Raw genomic sequence first — 18818 nt, 5'->3', positions numbered from 1 at the left:
GGACGATGATGCGTTGTATCCGGAGGTTGGTGGGGTGGTATGTGAGGACGAGGGGAATCTGTCCCAGCCTGCCTAACCTGTTCTTCCTCTCACCTATCCCCTCCTCCCACCTCAAGCCGCACCTCCATCTCATCCTGCCTCCTTGACCTGTCCGTCCTCCTCGGACTGACCTATGCCCTCCCTACCTCCCCACCTATACTCTCCTCTCCACCTATCTTCTCCTCAATCCATCTTCAGTCCGCTTCCCCCTCTCTCCCTATTTATTTCAGAACCCTCTCCTCATCCCCCTTTTCTGATGAAGGATCTCGGCCCGAAATGTCAACTTCTCTGCTCCTAAGATGCTGCTTGGCCTGCTGTGTTCATCCAGCCCCACACTTTGTTATCTTGGATTCTCCAGCATCTGCAGTTCCCATGATCTTTGCCTCTTAGTTTTCCACGACAGTCCTGTGCTAGCCATGGGATATGGCATGTTAGGACCTTTCAAACTTCTGTTGTCTACCACTAGTAAGGTCAAGGGCATCAGAGATAATTATTGGAGCACTATCAATATTCAGACTGTAATGATTCATATATTCTAAGAGTGGTGTGGAATTGATAAAATAAAAATTGTTTTATCAGTCCTACTACATCCTGGGGGCAAATTAAATAAAACCCTGTTACTAGTACAAGAAATTTAGCCAGGAATAAAATTAAAAATGAAAAAAAAAACAATTTTCATTGGCAATGAGAAATGAAGGTTATTCAATACCCACTAAATTATGTAAAAATATTTTGGCACACTTTAACATTGTCACATGGCTGCAGGGCTTTAATATAGCATTCAAAATTGGAGAATGCTTCAGAACAGCATCACTAAATATTATGTGAAATTGAGTCATATAATGAGATTTGCAAAGAGACGGATTTTAAGGAATACCTTTAAGGAGGAAAGGAAAGCTATAGAAATGGAAAGGTTTAGGGAGGGTTTACATAATTTAGGTTCAGCCTAGTGGTGCAGTGTTCATAAACAAGATACTCATGCGACCAAAATTCAGTTATTACAAAGGTTTCAAGTTATTTCTCAAAATATTCCACAGGAAGTAATGCAGAGTTTTAGCCTATTGTGCGGCATTGGAAAGTCCATCCTAATTTCTGAAGAATAGGTGTAAAAATATTGCATACGGTATGGAAATATTTTTTCCCAATAAGTTTATTCATAGTCACTGCAGAAGAACAGCACAGATAAGGACATTTCAGACATTTAGGTACAGTGTTATGACTAATAAAATCAACCCCATAGTCGAATATTTTGACTTTTAAAAATACATATTCATGAGAAAAACACTTTTTAAATAGAATCCGTAACTCGAAACAATTTGAGTTTGAAACTTTCAGTCTTTGCTAAGTGTAACAACAATACATGTGAAAAAGGCAACTTTATACATACACCTAGATTCTCCATCAAAAAAACTGAAGTCAAGAAATATATTCTTATCATTGATGAAGTAACAAACTCTTTCTAAATACAGCCAGAAGTAAATTGCCGTCATTTTATTTATTTCTTACTGATATATATTAATCGTGTTGAAAAATACCACTTGTATTACTCTTGTCTGAAAGTGAAAGATTTTGTGCTGGTGCAGAAGTGGTCGTTATCTGTGGTTCATGCAGATTATTGAATCAGGTGATGGACAAATTTGCACTGCAAATGATCTGAACTATACTTGGATTTTGAAGCACTTGACGTTGCCACACAGTGATGAAAAGTAGAGAAGATATTCCAATTCCACTGTCCATCCTTTATATTAATAAGCGCATTGCAAAAATCCACTCATCTCCATAAAAAAGGCATAAATTCTTGAAGTGCTTATTTCTCAATTTTGCTATTTACTACAGATAAAATGAGGTAAAATTGAAAAAATTGAAGCAAAATAATTTTAGATGAAATGTCACATTTCACTGTTTGATTCTTCTAAGTCTTCAAAATCATGTTAACTTAGTAGTACAAATATACCTCTTTTAATTTTTACCCAATTACTTATGAGTCTCAAAGAATTACCAAATATAACTAAATTAAATCTAGACTTTGTAAAAAGGGAGCAAATATGCTTCCTTTGACAACAAATCTATTAGCAAACAATAGAATGTAGGTGCTGTATGGTTGTGGCGTCAGGAGGATAGGAATGCAGAAGTCTCATACCCATTTCCAACAGAAATTTCAGTTATTTCTACCGGCAGAGGTAAGGTGGGACACAATTTATATAGCAAGGCCATTGGAAGTCAGTACTGAATTCAAACAGATCCCATTTTGGCTGCTTCAAAGGGTTTGACACACAGTGCGAGAGCCACAAATTTAGGTAGTAGACTTAAACAATCTTGGAGGGCAGATAAGTTCCATCTTAGGTTTTTTTTTCAAATTCATGCTCTTTTAAACATGGGGAGAAAAAACAGAAGCATCCAAGAGATACAAAAAAAGTCCAGCTGTAATACTTTTGTTAATAGGTTATAAAAATACTTGTCTGGTTGCATGTTTCCATTAACTTTTCCCAAGGCTTGTCATAATGCAATTATGAATGATTGGCTGAGTTTCAAAGCCACAATTGTTTCAGCAGTGGCTTCTGAGTTTACAGTTTGATGGACAGCTTAAAGAAGGTGTTAAATGGTTAACAATCTTTGATGTGGAATCTCAATTGAAGGTTATTTTTACAAGAGATTAATCACCAGAAATTTAAAAGTTATGAATGAATTTCATGAGTGAGAGTTTGTTTTAAAAATAATCAAGTGTGTGAGAGCTACTACAATCTTGAGAAGTTTTCTTTTTATCTCTACATGGTTCCTATGCTTTGTTCATAGTGGATATCGGTGAGTGGCAAAGGAGGTGACATGGCAAGGGAGGGTATGAGGGGGAGGGCTTCAAGGATGAGGAAGGTGCTGCTTGGCCTGATGTGTTCATCCAGCTCCACACTTTGTTATCCTAGATTCTCCAGCATCTGCAGTTCCCATTATCACTGAGGACTATGAGGCCTAACAGCTTCTGAAATAACTGAAAAGATACCCCAAAGAACTAAGGTAAGCCTTCTAACCAATCTGCCTCAGCATTCGCACGTTCCTATGGTTGCCTTGGGCTTGCTTCTTGGGTTGGAAGCCCCCAATATTATTGTGTCCTCCTTCTTCCTGGAACGTAAGTTGGTTCTAACAGGCCCCTGTAAAGTGAAGCAGGTCTGCCAAGTTGGGAATTTCCCTACCAGAGTTATCTACAGTTGGAAGAAAAATCCGGCTTCGAGGTGAGGACTATCTGATTTCAGAGCACCATGGCAAACTGTTAAAATAATGATGCTAATTGTCGTTCTGTCTACTTGTTTTTAAAGTAAAAAAATCATAACTTATATTAACAGTGCAACTTGCAAAGATGATTTTTCGTCACTTTCAGGTTCTGAGCGTTTATTTGAAAAATTAACACTGAACATGATTCTGTCAGCAATTCCTCTCTCTTACTTTTTGTAATGTAGCAAGGTTCATGGGTAAATGTAAATTTTTTGCTTTATTATACCCAGTACTGGTTGTGCCTCAAGGTTGGATGGGTTGTACGACAATGCTGCACCATTTCTGCATCAATCTGAGAACAGTTATAAAGTAGAGTTGAGGTGTCTTTTGAACTGGGGGCTGTCGTGACCATTTGATTCTGTCTTTCTCTCAGTGAAGGACTGGAAATGCTACCTGTATTAAGGTGGGACACTGTGACAGCTGGAACAGTTGGGCTTCTCTCTACGGGATGAAAGCTTGGACTGTTCGCGCCACCATTATTGGGACAATTGCTAATTAGAGGTTTGTGATTTGGTTTCTTCTTCTGTTTCATCAAAAATACAACAATTGCGAAGATGATGAGCAAAAGAGCTAGAAAAGCTAATGGCAAAATTATTTGAAGAGAGCCGCGATCCTGAATGCTTTGAGGAACTGGCTTGTCATTGACTGGTTCTAATGCAGTCTGTTGTATGAAGCTTGCCAGTGTCACACTGGGGGCAAAGGTAGATGTGTTACCTTTGCGACTTCCCCAGCGATTTTGGCTTTGCCAGCGTGGCACAGGTTGAGTAGGAGAGAACTTGGGTGTCTCTGTTTGAATACTCGGTGATAACTGTATTGATGTAGAGGTCATACCTGACAAATGCAAATTAAGCCGTGAATTTTCATTTACTGGGATGTCGAGTACTTCAGAACCGTTAAATGGAGTAATACTGTATAGAAAGGTGCCTTCAGCTGGTTGCACATTATTTGCCATCAAAACAAAATCAAAAGAGTCATTCAATAAATCCAATCCAGTCATGTTGGCTTCAACTTCAAGCAACAAAAGACCTAATTCAATGTCTCTCTGAGTAAATATTTTTTCAGCTTCTCTTCGACTTCTTGATCTTAGTCTCACAAGTCTGCCGTAGGATGGTAATCGCTTTATTTCAAACTCGGGAATACTTGCAGTCTGGTTGGCCAACTTACTGGCATCCAACATGTTTGTCCCAAGTTGACAGGTAGTTCCAGTGGGAATCTTAAAATTTTTTGCCATTTTCAGCAAAGGCCTCACTGTAATGTTAACCACCTGCTCAGACACATTCCTTTCAGAAGTCAGCACTGTGAACTCAAAGCTATCCTGTGATGCGGAAAGGTTAGTCATTTGATAAATCAAACGTCCTCTCATAATATCTTCCTGCTTAAACACACTCACAATTTTGGTTCCAATCATTATATGTCCAAACTGTGGAGGTGCAGTAATTTCATAACTTATCACTGCAAGTTTTCCATTAGTTTCTGCAGCCAAATGTTCATTGGTGATGACAGAAATACTTTGTCCCTGTTCAATTTCCAGTTGAGTGTTGTTTATAAGTGTGATCATAATAGGTATAACCTCCAAGTTAAATAACTTGTATAATGGCCGGTGTTTACCATCGGTTACACTAAAATAAAAAACACCAGATGATGAGCTTCCATCTTGAACAAACCAAATTTTACCATTATTGATATCAGCCTGTGTAAAATGCTTGACAGACAAATTCACGTTCTCTGCTGTTGCCAGGTAGCCATTATTGGGTCCACTGATAATGCTGTATTTGATTTCTTCTGGTAGATTATCTAAATCCACAACATTTATATGGTCTGAATTAAGTGCAGTACTGTAACCCTGCAATATCTTCAAACTGGGGGCTTTGGTTTTCAGTTCTGGAGGATGATCATTAACAGGAGTAATGGTAATATTGAAAATCTCTTGTACCACTTCACTGTCATTCAAGGGCCTTGATGTAGTTTTGCCTTTTAGATTTAACCAAGCAGCAAAGGTAAAATTATCTTTCAGACTTTCTGAGTCATCGTGCAAGTACATTATTCCATATTTATTAACAATAAATTGAGAAAAATAGGGTTTCTGCTTAGTGATGTTACGTTCACCAACTAAGATCACACCATGGCTAGGCAAAGCTGTCACTTGATACCACACTTCGTACAGTGAGCGTTCAGACTCTGGAAGCTTGAACATTAGGTTTGAAGCATCCAGCTTAAATTTATCAATCAGTACACTTTCACCTTCTGTGACAACAGCACCTGTGGAGGAAAAAAATGCTGCCTTAAGTAAAACAAACTGTGCTGAGTTATAATTTGCATTTATTTAGCACCTTGGACATCTTTAAGAATGATTCATCCATTGATATTACTTTCTCAGGAGAGTCACCATTTTGCAGCTAAATTTAACAGCTAATTTGCACACAGCAAGGTCCCATAAAAAGCAACAGATAAATGATTAGTTTTAATGATGCCAACTGAAAACTGAGAAATTTTGATCAGCGCACTGGAAAAGGTTTTTCTTTGAATAGTATCATGGAATCCTCACCATATAACTGAGACTGCAGTTGGTGCCATGATTCAATCTCTCATCTGAAAGATGATAATGCAGCAATTTCTGAGCATAAAGATATCAACCTGCTGGAAAAACTGAGAATGGAGCTTGAACCTCAATCTTAGCCAGCTTAGCTGTGCATATTATTGCTGAGTTGATCTAATAGTGAACCTACATTGAGTCAAACACATATTTATGAAAACTACAATTTAAAACATTACTTATAGCTCAAAATGGAGATTGATGTTTCAAGACTACAGCAAAAGCACACTCAAGCAACATATTTGTTTGTTGCTGTATCCAAAACTAAATGAAACAGTTGAACACTGCCACATTGGAGTTGCATTAACAGTTCAACTCCCAGTTTTACCAGAGACCAAAGGCATAATTTCCAACCAAAGAAAGGATTTGGTTAGGTATGGGCCGCCATGTCAGTTTTCCAACATAGTCGAGATGCGATGTTACTTTCGAAGCAAGAATGGAGGAGGGCAACCTACGTCTCTCCATCTAACCACATATTACTAACCATACTATTAACTACTTCCTAGTAAGCTTGTAAATAAGCTGGAGAGGACCAGTAAACAATTTCCAAATCAAACATAGAGAGAAGCACACAGCTGACTGATTCAATGCAGGAAGCAATTAAGTTATGTTTCTGCTGTAATTTGGAAAAAAAGTGTTATTCATTCACAGCCATTATGATACCATTTGGTTAATAATATGTGCCACAGACTGCTATCTTCTGCTTTCCTGACTCCTCCATTCTTTTACACAGGTAATGGCTGCTGTCTGCCTTTGAACACTTCAGTGGGTTGTCAGATCCCTTGGCAGCACTAATAGAATTCTATTCTATTTTGTCTCAATTAAGAGGTCCATGTTTTAAAATATTGCCGAGTCAGCAGGTTTACAACCCCAGGCTGATAGTCAAGCCCCAGGGGGCTTGAGAGAGTGGAATGGCAGGTGGGAGCCAAATATGGATCAGAGGAAACACTGTTCTAGAAAACTGCCAAATACTCTCAAGAAATTCAATGCATTTGGGAATTTGAACAGTTCAGTTTTCTCAGTCGATATGAAAATTAAAAGCTTTAATTACAACTGCACTGATTTTGCAACAAGCTTCCCCGATTGCCACATTTCTGCATCCTGCTACTTCATTACTGTTTTCTGGAAGTATATTAATGGCCTCTACAAACGCCCTGCACCTTTCATACTCACCAATTTACCTGCTTCTTTGAACTGCTAAAAGTGGAAATAAAATTTAGTGGAAACCTATGTTAGGGACCTGGATTCAGATAAAAGATTGATATAATAAGGCTGCTGGATTTAAAATAATATATAGTTTATACAAATTATATTATGAATTAAATGAGAAAAGCCAGTTATGAGCGACAGCATCAGATTGTACTCCTGGCTAAAATGATAGAAAAATCTACAAGGTAAACATAAAATATTGGGCATACACAGCAATTTAGTTGGTACCAGCAAAGAAAAAAAGACAGATTCGTCTTTCATGTGTAAGGTAGAATCAAAAACTACATGGTAGTTTTGTAATAATCGGAAAAAAAAGACAGCAGAAGTGACAGAGGTGATAGACAAAGAACAGCCAGATAGTTTAATCATAGTTGGAAAGTTACTTGGTTGAATAGTCTGTGAGTTGTTTAACAGAAAAGCATTAGATGATATGTTAAAAAAACTCAGTGAGATAGAAGTGTTATTTCCATTGTGTCATTCTGAGGCATTTTGCATCATTTATAGTTTAGCTAGAAGGGTGCATGGTTATTTATGCAAATTTGTGCAAAAAAGAACAAATTCCAGATAAGAGCATTATTTTCTCTTATAAAATGGAACCGTAATTTAGACTAAAACTTATTTTCAACTAAACTTTCCTTCTCGCTAGATGTAACAACAATAAAATTGTTTGAGTAATTGTTTGAGCTTCGTCCTTCAATCCACTTGAGTTTGCAAAAAGAGCATGGTGACTAATGATGGGAAAAATACAGTTGAGGCCCAAAAGCATTCATTTTCAGTGGGCATGGAGCTTGTTTGGATACAACAGGGAAAATTTTGTCTTGAAGAATCAGCGTTCAATAACTATGTTGAAGTTCATTGATTGTATGCGGAGGGTGGACAATCAAGCACAAGCACAATACTCTAAAACGCTGATTTGATGAAACGGTTCATCAAATATATTCATAGTTTATCAAATATTTAGAAGCCGGTCTGTCTAAATAGCTCCTTACTACTGCAGTCATGTGGAATTGGCACAAAGTTAGAGATAATAAACCATTGCTTCAGTTGAAGTACAGTAAAAATCTTTATAAGTGAGGAAATGCAAGACAAAATTTTTAAAAAATGCAAGATCAGGATTATGCCGGGCAGGCTTCAGAATTTTCATACACCAGAGATATACTTTGAATATCTCACCTGTATTTGCAAGTAGACAACTGGAATGCTCAGTGCTGGCGAATGAGATGGTGACATGAAACTCTTGAGGTTCCAACGAGGCTGGTGGGGAAAACACTACAAAGCAAAAGGAATCTTCAGCAGTCCAACCCATGGCTTCAGTGAGTGTGTGTTCATATGCAATCAAGCCTTCATTTATCTGTAGAAAACAGTGATATATGCAGCAGACAGATTTAACTTAGATAACTAGAGTTAACATAAAAATGTAAAACCTATAATGTTTACAAATAACTGTACTTTGACACTTTCTAATTCCCTTTTTTAACGTAATTTTCTCCATTGCTATTATATTATTATCCGCCCTATTAACTAATTTTACCTGCTAATCCCCAACTAAAAATGAACAAGGATGAGATTAATGCCCAAAACAAATACTGTCTTCATTGGCAGGGGAATGGAGTTTAAGAGCCACGAGGTTATGCTGCAGCTCTATAAAGCTCTGGTTAGACCACACTTGGAATATTGTGTTCAATTCCGGTCACCTCATTACAGGAAAGATGTGGAAGCTTGAGAGAGGGTGCAGAGGAGATTTACCAGGATGCTGCCTGGACTGTAGGACAGGTCTTATGAGGAAAAGTTGAGGGAGCTAGAGTTTTTTTCATTGGAGCGAAGAAGGATGAGAGGTGACTTGGTAGAAATGTACAAAATGATGAGAGGCATAGATAGAGTGGATAGTCAGAAACATTTTCCCAGGGCAGAAATTACTATTACAAGGGGCATAATTTTAAGGTGATTTGAGGAAGGTATAGGGGAGATGTCAGAGGCAGGTTCTTCACATTGAGGGTGGTGGGCATGTGGAATGCACTGCCAGCAGTGGTAGTGGAGTCAGATACTTCAGAGACTTTTAAGCAGCACTTGGATAGGCACATGGAGCATCGTAAAATGTAGGGTATGCAGGGTAGATTGATCTTAGTAGGATAATGGATCGGTACAACATCGTGGGCTGAAAGGCCTGTACTCTGCTGTTCCTATCAATCTCATAAGGATTCAGAAAAACCTTATTAAACCACTGACAAACTTACAGACATTTTATTAGGACTTTTTTGAGAAAGGATTAACACCTTCTACTGGGTTGGATAGCTCAGTCAGTGAGTCACCGTCCAACATAGTGACACCCTCGACTTCAAAGATTTATAACACAGCATCGAGTAAATGCATAACTACTATTAAAGCCTATTCAATGCCTATAGGAACAAAGTTACAAAAGATCTGGTGAAAGTGTCTCCTGTAGTGCACGCAGTATCTATTGTAAAGCATTATTGTCCTTTTTTAAGATTTTTTTAAGATGTGCTCCTGAGATGCTGCTTGGCCTGCTGTGTTCATCCAGCCTCACATTTTATTATCTTGGAATTCTCCAGCATCTGCAGTTCCCATTATCTCTTGTCCTTTTTTAAATTCATTTACTGGATGTGGGTGTCACTAGCTAGGCCAACATTTATTGTCCATCCATAACTGCCCTTGTGATGCATATTAATGAATCAATTGGTTATATTAGATTAAACTCAGTTTGATTATCAATTAAACTTTTCGTCCACATCAATTCTTTTTATAAGCATTTGCTTGAATTCAAATTTTTGCAAGCTTTTGTTTTAAGGAGATTTACATTTATCCATTTTAAATTAGAAAGCTATTGCAATTGTTTTGAATTAAGCTTTTTGTTCCCTTGATTAGCTTCATGCGTTAATTGTATCAGAAGCAGTGGGTAGCAACATGGCCATACAGCAGTTTAAAGCAATTAGAACGTGGTAAATAAAAATCCCATCCAAAAGATATATCTCCAACTTGGAATGAAAACATGGTCTAAAGAATCTTTTGATGTTATTAAATGTTGCACAGTTAAAATGTTATCTACTTAGAGGATATAATTAACCAGGCAACATAACTAGTAGATTTACATTTGGTGACCAACACCTAAAGATAGGTACAATGCATGAGAAACCAACATTAATCACTTGCTTCCTTTTTTCTCATTAATATTGAATTAAACTTTGAAATTTGTATTGCGGCTGGGGCTGCAAACCTTGGGACTGGGGACGGCGGTGGTAATGGTTGGTGGGGGAAACTGCCTTTTGATAAAGCTGGCTTTGCTACTTTCAGAGTTGTTGTGAGGTCATGTCAGATGGGATTGATAGCATAAATATTTATTCTTTGAACATACCAGTTTTTTAAAAAAATCTATCAGCAATGAAGACAAAAAAATACTGGTTTATACTTGGGCAATTATACCATTTTGGAACTCAGCATAACTTAAGTTATTACCAAGAGCTCCTATCTAGCATGGTGAGGTTAATGAATGTATTGAAGTTTAAATATTTAGGTATCATAATAATGTCTTGCTCCCTGGGTTTCTGCTAAGTTATTCTTAAAAATTCATGCTACTAAGTCTCCAGATAGACCACAGGCCAATTTAATGCTGAGCTTTGCACAAAATAGTGTCATTGTCTCCAGGTTCACCTGCTGCTTACCAAATGTAGGTTCACAGAATGATAACATGCAAAATTTAATGGCCTCGTGGAGTGTGTCACGGGATTGCCTCACCCAAACTGTCTCAGACAGTGCAGGATTGGGAAAACTGGCTTTGTATTTGTTCGTTTGAATAGCAAGATACAAATTTATCTGTCCCTGTTACGGCTACAACATAATTTTAACTTTGCTGGTTTCTGGCGCTCAGAAAAAATAAATGCAAATACTGAATTAAGATGTAAGTGGTCAAGCGCATTTACCACAACATGTAAGTGTATTAAAAACAAACAAACAACTGCCAATGCTGGAAATCAGATACAAAATCAGAAATTGCTGGAAAAGCTCAGGTCCAGTAGCATCTATGGAGAGAAATTAAAGTTAACGCTTTGGGTCCAGTTATATGAATAAATGTTGTTTTGCCTTCAGACTAGATATTACATGCAAATTGTCCTGTTGAGTGCAAGACAAAAAGTTTTGATAAACTAAGTGAATTTTCAGAAATACTCAAGCTTCGGACTACTAAATGACTAAAACTTGCAAATGTAGTAAATAGGAAATTAGTGATGGACTTCAACAATACGGGCTGATTGGAAGACACAAGGTAATCCATGCAGAGAAGCATGAGGATATATCTATGTATCTATTTATCTATCTGGTATCAAAAAAAATCAGAGATTGTATGTATTGATTGGTTCGGTGTCAAGGGTTCCGAAGAGTCATATCAAATTCAAATTGTTAACTCTGCTTCTCCCTCCACAGATGCTGCCAGGCTTGCTGAGTTTCTTCAGCAATTTCTGCATTTGTCAATGTTCTGGTGACAAGGGTTCAAATCTCGCCAAGGCAGATGGCGAATTTAGAATAAAACGCTGTAATCGTAAGCTAACCTAATGGCACCACTGTCAACGGTCAAAACAAATCCTTCTAGTTCACCAATGTCCTTCAGGAAAGGAATCTATCAACCCCACCTGCTCAGACTTAGCTGTGACTACAGAGCCCTGGCAATATGGCTACCTCTTAACTACCCTCTGGGCATTCAGGGATTAGCAATAAATGCTGATTCAGTTGGTGCTGCTCATTCTTTAAATGAATGAAAAGAGAAAAATGCTGGGGTGATGAGCACATCCCCAGATGTGCTCGGTGTCTGAGAGTATTAATATATGATATACCATGAGGCCTCTTCAACGTTGGCACATGATGATGCCAATGCCTGTGGATGTGGGATGCAATCATTTGGTCCTGACATTGCGATAGACATCACACAGTTATACTGCACGGAAACAGACCCTTCAGTCCAACTCACCGACCAAATATCGTAAACTGATCTAGTCCCAGTTTCCAGCATTTGGCACATATCGCTCGAAGCCTTTCCTATTGATGTACCCACCCAGATGCCATTCAAATGGTGTAACCGTACCACCACCTCCAGTAATTCGCATCATACACACATGATCTTTTGCGTGGAGCAGTTGTCCCTCAGGTTCCTTTTAAATCTTTCCCCTCTCACCTTAAACCTATGACCTCAACTTTTAGACTCCTCTACCCTGGCAAAAAAGACTTATTCACCCTATCCATGCCCCTCATGATTTTATAAATCTGTAAGCCTCTGATGCTCCAGGGGAACAAGCGCCAGCCTGTTCAGCCTCTCCCTATACAGCAAACCCTTCAACCCTGGCAACATCCTTGTAATTTATTTCTGAACACTTGCAAGTTTTACAACATCTTTCCTGTGGTAGGGAGACCAGAACTGAATGCAATATTCCAAAAATAGCTGAAGCAATATCCTGTACATTCACAGCATGACATCCCAACTCCTTTACTCAATGCACTGGCCAATGAAAGCAAGCATGCCAAATGCCTCTTTCACCACCCTGTCCACCTGCAACTCTACTTTCAAGGAGCTATGCACCTGCACCCCTGGGTTACTTTGTTCAGCAACTCTCCCCAGGAGAGTTAATTAATTGTGTACGTCCTGCCCTTGGTTTGCCTTACCAAAATGCAACACCTCACATTTAACTAAATTAAACTCCATCTGCCACTCCTCAGCCCATTGGCCCATCTAACCAAAGTCCTGTTGTACTCTGAGACAAGCTTCTTCGCTGTCCACTATACCACTAATTTGGGTGTCATCTGCAAACTTACTAACCGTGCCACCTATATTCACATCCAAATCAATACTATAAGTGACAAAAAGCACTAAACAGCTCATGTAATTCTGCTCTATTTTCTGGCATCATGTACATCGTTCAGGCCCCAGTAAGGTTCTGCTCATATATGAAGCTGTATTAGATTCTTTCTTAATTGCATTATCTCCTTCCAGCATTTATGAATGTGCCTGAATGTTTACAATGTTTAAGTGACTGTTAAATCAAATGTTTAAAATTATAAAAATATCATTGCACTTTAGTCAACGTGACTCTTCAGTAAATGACTTGGCTGTTAATCTACAGATCCAGGTAATATTCTGGGGGCACAGGTTCAAATCCCACCACAACAGATGGCAGAATTTAAATTCTATGAAAGTCTGGAATTAAGAGCCTAATGATGTCTCTTAATGACAGTCAGGGGTGGGCAATAAATGGTGGCCAAGCCAGCGACACCCTCATCCCATAAATGAATTTAAAAAATTCAGCTGGGAAATCCAAATATAAAGAAAATCAAATATTTGCTCATGAACAAAATACACAACAGCTCCCTTATATTGCTTATGAAGAATTGATCAAATAAAAACAAATGAATTATTTCAGGTTGTCCAAATAAACTATTTATTGTGTATGATCTGACTGACACCTTTTTATTTTTGTTTAGATGTACTGGTTCCCACTTGGTTAAGTCAGAACTTACTATTGAATATTTCATGAGTTCTTAATGCCGTCTGTATGAATTATTTAAGATGTATTTACGGTATTTGAAACAAAGGCATTCTTTGTCCCATTATTCTGTCCATCCTTACTTTCTGTTTCATTGCACCAAACATCATGATGCTCGACATTAAATTTTTTTTTGGCAATTATTTATCTGAATACTTTATGAATCCATGAATTTTCGTCAATCCGTTAAACAAAATAGCTGGAAATTAAGCAAAGTTTCAGAACATCTGTAGGAAGTTTGCACAATTGCAAATGCTCATCAGAATATTCATCAGAATTTAGAGCTGATATTCCAATAAAAATGTCCTCTGAGGAAAATTTGCACAATATTTTTCTTCTGCTTCCCCAAAAATAGAAAATCAAGAAATCCTCAGAAATATGACAGACTAACAGGATCATTTCCCTGGTTCTTGTAGGAGAAAATTTCAGAAAATTTATCTCTTTATACATTGTAAACGAATTTAAAGGAACAGTCAACAAACTAATATTGTGCTTTTATCAAAGGAGTACAGTCTGGAATAGCCCCTTTTCTGACTGTTTTTAAATGTTTTAAATGTTAGTGAAAATAATGATTTTCTGTGGCTCAGTGGTGGCACTGGTATCTGGCTCAGAGGGGCGAGATGAGAACATTTGAGTTATAAGGAGAAGCTGGATCTTTTCCACTGGAGTTTGAGCGGTGACCTTTAGAGGGGTGTAGATAAGATGAATAGCAAAAGCTTTTTTCCCTCGGGTGGGGGAATTCAAAATGAGGGGGCATATTTTTAAGACAAGAGAAGAAAGATTTAAAAGGAATCTGAGGGGAAACTTTTCACACAGATGGTGGTTCATTTGCAGAATTAACTGTTAGGGAAGTGGTTGATGCAGGTACAGTTATAGCATTTAAAAGACATTGGACAGGCACATGAATAGCAAAGATTTAGAGGGATATGTGGCAAAAGCAGGCAAGTGAGACTAATTTAGTTTGGGAAACGTGGTTGGCATGGATGAGTTGGACCAAAGGATCTGTTTCCGTGCTGTCTGACTCTACAGCCAGGACTCAAAGCTCCAGCAAATAATTTGAATGCAATACTAAAAGGGGCCTTTCAAATGCGTGTGAGGTCCCAGTTTCATTTTTAGACTAATGTAAAAGATCTTATGGCACTATCTGAACAGGAGTCTTCCAAGATGTTAGGAATCCAAGATGGCATAGGCTGAGTAGGCAGTGTTTGGGCTCCTCAACCCAGGGCTTATCTGTCCATTTGCTTTTCTTCTTTTATTTTCCTTTCTGTCTCGTTTCTTCTAAGATTTTAAAGGTTTTGTTTTGATAAGAAAACTTAGCTTGGTGCGGTTGTGAGCCGGCGGGAAGTGGGCTGCAGGCCTGAAGCGATGTTGAGTGTTTGAAATCTGGAGTGGAGCGGGCTGGAGGCACGGAGTGGAGCAGGGACAGTTGTCAGACTGGGGTCCAGCATGGGCGGTCAGCAGCTTGCGAGGCTGGTCAGACCACATGTTGAAGCCCCTGCGCTGATCTTCTAAAATATAACGTCTATCTGTAATCTGTTTACCTGACTGTAATGTTTATCTGTTTAATTATGTATTATTTCTAGCTCATACTATGAATCACTGTAAAGTAATGTGACTTTTTTTCTTCTTTATTTCTCTTTTTGTACCCGACACGGTGCCATGAGAAGCGACATTGCAAGCGTTTCAAGTACACGTGACAACAATCCCTAACTTTAAGGAGCAGAAGAGTTTTTGTATTCGCTTGTTGTCACACATGGGAATGTGCTGTCGATTTGAATGGTGCAGCATAAACACATGTTCTTCTTTATTGTTCAAATAATTAATTGGTGGATTTATATAAAAAATGACACTTTATGTTTATGGTAATTACATTGCTAATTTTTGAGCCGATATGTAGACCAATGGAATATTACTGAACAGAACACTTACCATGTTTTGGGTGAAGTTGGTTTCTTCGTGAGTCAAGTTATCAGCGTCAATTTTTACCACTCGGCCAAGTTTTGGAAAACTAACCAAGGTATATGTTAGGCTTCGATTTCCAGTGCTGTCGTCATTGGTTGTGGCTTTCAAATCTGCAGACTTAATACGTTTAAGTGTTCCTGAGAGAACAAAATTCAGAGAATAAGATTAAAATTCTTCTTCAAAACTAGTCGAATTCTGATGGACTATAGGAAAATACAGAGGTCAGCTCAATCATTTCAGGCGCTGTAGCATTTAACTTCAATTTAAGGACTGCTCCCTTTTACTGATTTAGACCCATGTTGTCCTGTCCCTTTTGGCAAAGGACTGGGAGACAAGAGTCACTTATGACATAGGAGAGGTGTTCAGGCTACCAAGGAAACATAGACCAAAACTGTTGGGTTCCATTCCATCATATTCGAGATTCCAATCAATTATTTTTTTGAAATCCTTGATCATCTCTGCTTGCATCACTCTAGGTCAGAGGGCTGAGAAAATGTCAGACAGAAGCACTGGAATGAGGGGTTCATGTCTTCCTGCTGCTGACAATATGGCTTGGCATCACTAAGTTGCCAGCTTGGCTACCCATTGCAGGCCAATTGAGTCATTGAATTGGCCAGTAAACTGTCAATTCCCATTTCCGGAGGCATTCTGCCCACATTGGGTGGGCCCACCACATTATCTGGAGACCATTCGGTAAAACTAGATGGCTTCTAGCAGTTCTTTTCAGAGTACAATTTCAATCTTTAAGGGGACCCCATGCAACCAATGCTCACTGACCACTCCACTGGAATGCCAGACCACAGCTTCCTCAAATCTACCTTGCCTGCCTTTGAAGACACACTGGCAATGAGATGTGTTTTCCTTGGCGTAGCAGTCTTATCAATGATCACCATCTGCAGTGGTACTGTGTGGCTGATCTGCTAGCTCTCTGATTGGATGGAGTTACTGATGGTAATCTCTTAATTGGCTACTGTCTGGACTACAATCACTTGGTGAAATGGGGCTGTATCCCAGTTTTGCACCTGGTTTGAGGTTTCGAATGGCAAATTTCAACAGAAACTGTATTAGCCAGGCACCTGTTTTTTTTCCCCAGGCCTCATTACAAAGGCCTGGATGAGTTCAGGAACTCATTAATGGAATCAGTAGGTGTCTATTACACAAGAGGAAGGGGATTATTTACTTACATTGATTAACACAGAGCAAACATCAATGTGTAATTCACAAATTGGCTGTCTATCACCAATGAGGTACCACAAGGATCAGGGTTTGGTCTCCACTTGATCATAAATTTATCAATGGTTTGGATGTGGGAGCTAACTGTAACATTTCCAACTTTTCAGATGATACAAAATTTGATGGATATGTAAGTTGTGAAGGGGATGCAAAAAGACTCCAATGAGCTTTAGACAGGCTGAGCAAGTGGACAAGCACATACCAGATGGAATACAGAGTAGACAAGTGTGAGGTCATCCAATTTTATAGGAAGAATCTCGGTGCAGGGTATTTGAGGGATTGGATAAAGTTATTGCCCAATGGACTCAGGTATCCTTGTTCTAAGCTACTGAAAACTAGAATACAGATGTAGCAAATAACCTAGAAGGAAAATGGTATGTTCATCTTTATCACAAGAGGATTTGAGAACAGGAACAAAGAAGTCTTGCTTCAGCTGTATAGAACACTCAAGAGGCCACACCTGGAGCATTTTGTGTAGTTCTGGTCCCCCTGCCCAAAGAAGAAAATACCTGCCAGAGAGGGAGTGTAGTAAAGATTGACCAGACTAATTCCTGGGATGGCAGGGCATCCTTTGAGGGGAGATTAAGGAAATGGAGCCTGGGGTCTCTGGAGTTTAAAAAGAATGAGATCTCAAAGAAACTTATAAAATTCTTCAAGAACAGAGGAAGTAGATGCTGAAAGGATTTTTCCCTGGACTGTAGGGTTTCAAATTAGGTAACATAGCCTCATAATAAAAGGAAAGTCATTTAGGACTGAGATGAGGAAGAACGTCTTCACTAAGAGAATGGTGAATGTCCAGAATTCTCTATCCTAGATGACTGTGGAAGTTCAGTTGTTCAGTAAATTCAAGACAATTTGCAGATTTCTAATAACTAATGACATCAATAAACATGAGGATAGCACAGGAATACAGTGTTGAGGGAGATGATCAGCCATGATCTAAAAGAGCAGAGCTGGATCAAGGGACTGAATGGTTGATCCCTGATTCACCCTTTCTAAGGTTTTAAAAGTTATTCTTTAGTCATTTAGTAGGAGTGATGTTGAATATTTCTGAAAAAATACACATTGTTTTAAGCTTTTCATTTTCCACTTATCAGGACAATTCACAAGGACCTATCAGGAAAAACCAACACTTATTCTATATGAGAGGAGAGTGCTAATTGGCTAGTTAACAAATAAATTTTGATTGGTAGAAGTGTTGCTATGGAGAATGTACCAGCCAGTTATGATTATTAACCAAATGCCTGACATATACTCTTATCCCGTGCTGGCAAAGATGTCTAGAAATGGGAATGGCGAAGAATGTGGATTCCATTTGGCAATTTCAATCCTCCCAGAAAATGTTCCAAAATGAGAGTATGAAAGCATGGACCAATGTCTCATGTAAGTTTGTTCATCCTGAAATTTGACTAAAAGAATAATTTTTGAAAGTTAGAACATGCTATCAATTTACTCATTCAAAACAAATTTGATAATGTGAGGAATAGCCATTTATAGAGTTTTGTTAAAAACAGTCCACAAAGTACAGGCCTAATCGTCATCTTCTGTCATGCATCAGTCTGTAATGTAAAATATATTCTGAGGGTGATATTAACATTCCACCATGGAAACAGTGGCAAGTGTCTGCACTACAGGCCTGGTAATCCAGAGAAATAAGACCATAAGACATAGGAGTGGAAGAAAGGCCATTCGGCCCATCGAGTCCACTTCACCATTTAATCATGGCTGATGGGCATTTCAACTCCACTTCCCTGCACTCTCCCCGTAGCCCTTGATTCCTTGTGAGGTGAGCTCAACTCCCACCGCAGCAGTTGGAAAATTCAAACTCAATCAAGTAATTTGGAATACAAAGCCAGTTTCAAGTATTGGACTGTCATAAAAACCTACTTGCTCATTAACCCCTTTGGGGAAGGAAATCTGCCATCTTTACATGGTATAACCTACATGCGACTCCAGACTTGTAGAATTTTGCTGTC

At 38.6% G+C, this 18818-nt stretch overlaps 1 protein-coding gene across 1 annotated transcript in view; it reads right to left on the bottom strand.

Annotated features, from left to right (window-relative positions):
* Nucleotides 1-1171: 1171 nt before the first annotated feature.
* Nucleotides 1172-18818, bottom strand: part of cspg4ba (chondroitin sulfate proteoglycan 4ba) — a 115179-nt gene continuing 97532 nt past the window's right edge. Inside the window, exons 8-10 of the mRNA XM_048542226.2 lie at nt 15577-15746; nt 8279-8456; nt 1172-5562 (exon numbers count right to left, since the gene is read on the bottom strand). Of these exons, the coding sequence (XP_048398183.1) occupies nt 3524-5562; nt 8279-8456; nt 15577-15746 (2387 nt within the window). The 3' untranslated portion in view covers nt 1172-3523. The remainder of the gene's footprint in view (nt 5563-8278; nt 8457-15576; nt 15747-18818) is intronic.

The sequence above is a fragment of the Stegostoma tigrinum genome, chromosome 1 (genome assembly GCF_030684315.1).
Source record: "Stegostoma tigrinum isolate sSteTig4 chromosome 1, sSteTig4.hap1, whole genome shotgun sequence".
Lineage (NCBI taxonomy): Eukaryota > Metazoa > Chordata > Chondrichthyes > Orectolobiformes > Stegostomatidae > Stegostoma > Stegostoma tigrinum.
This window is presented reverse-complemented; position numbering and strand designations above follow the sequence as displayed.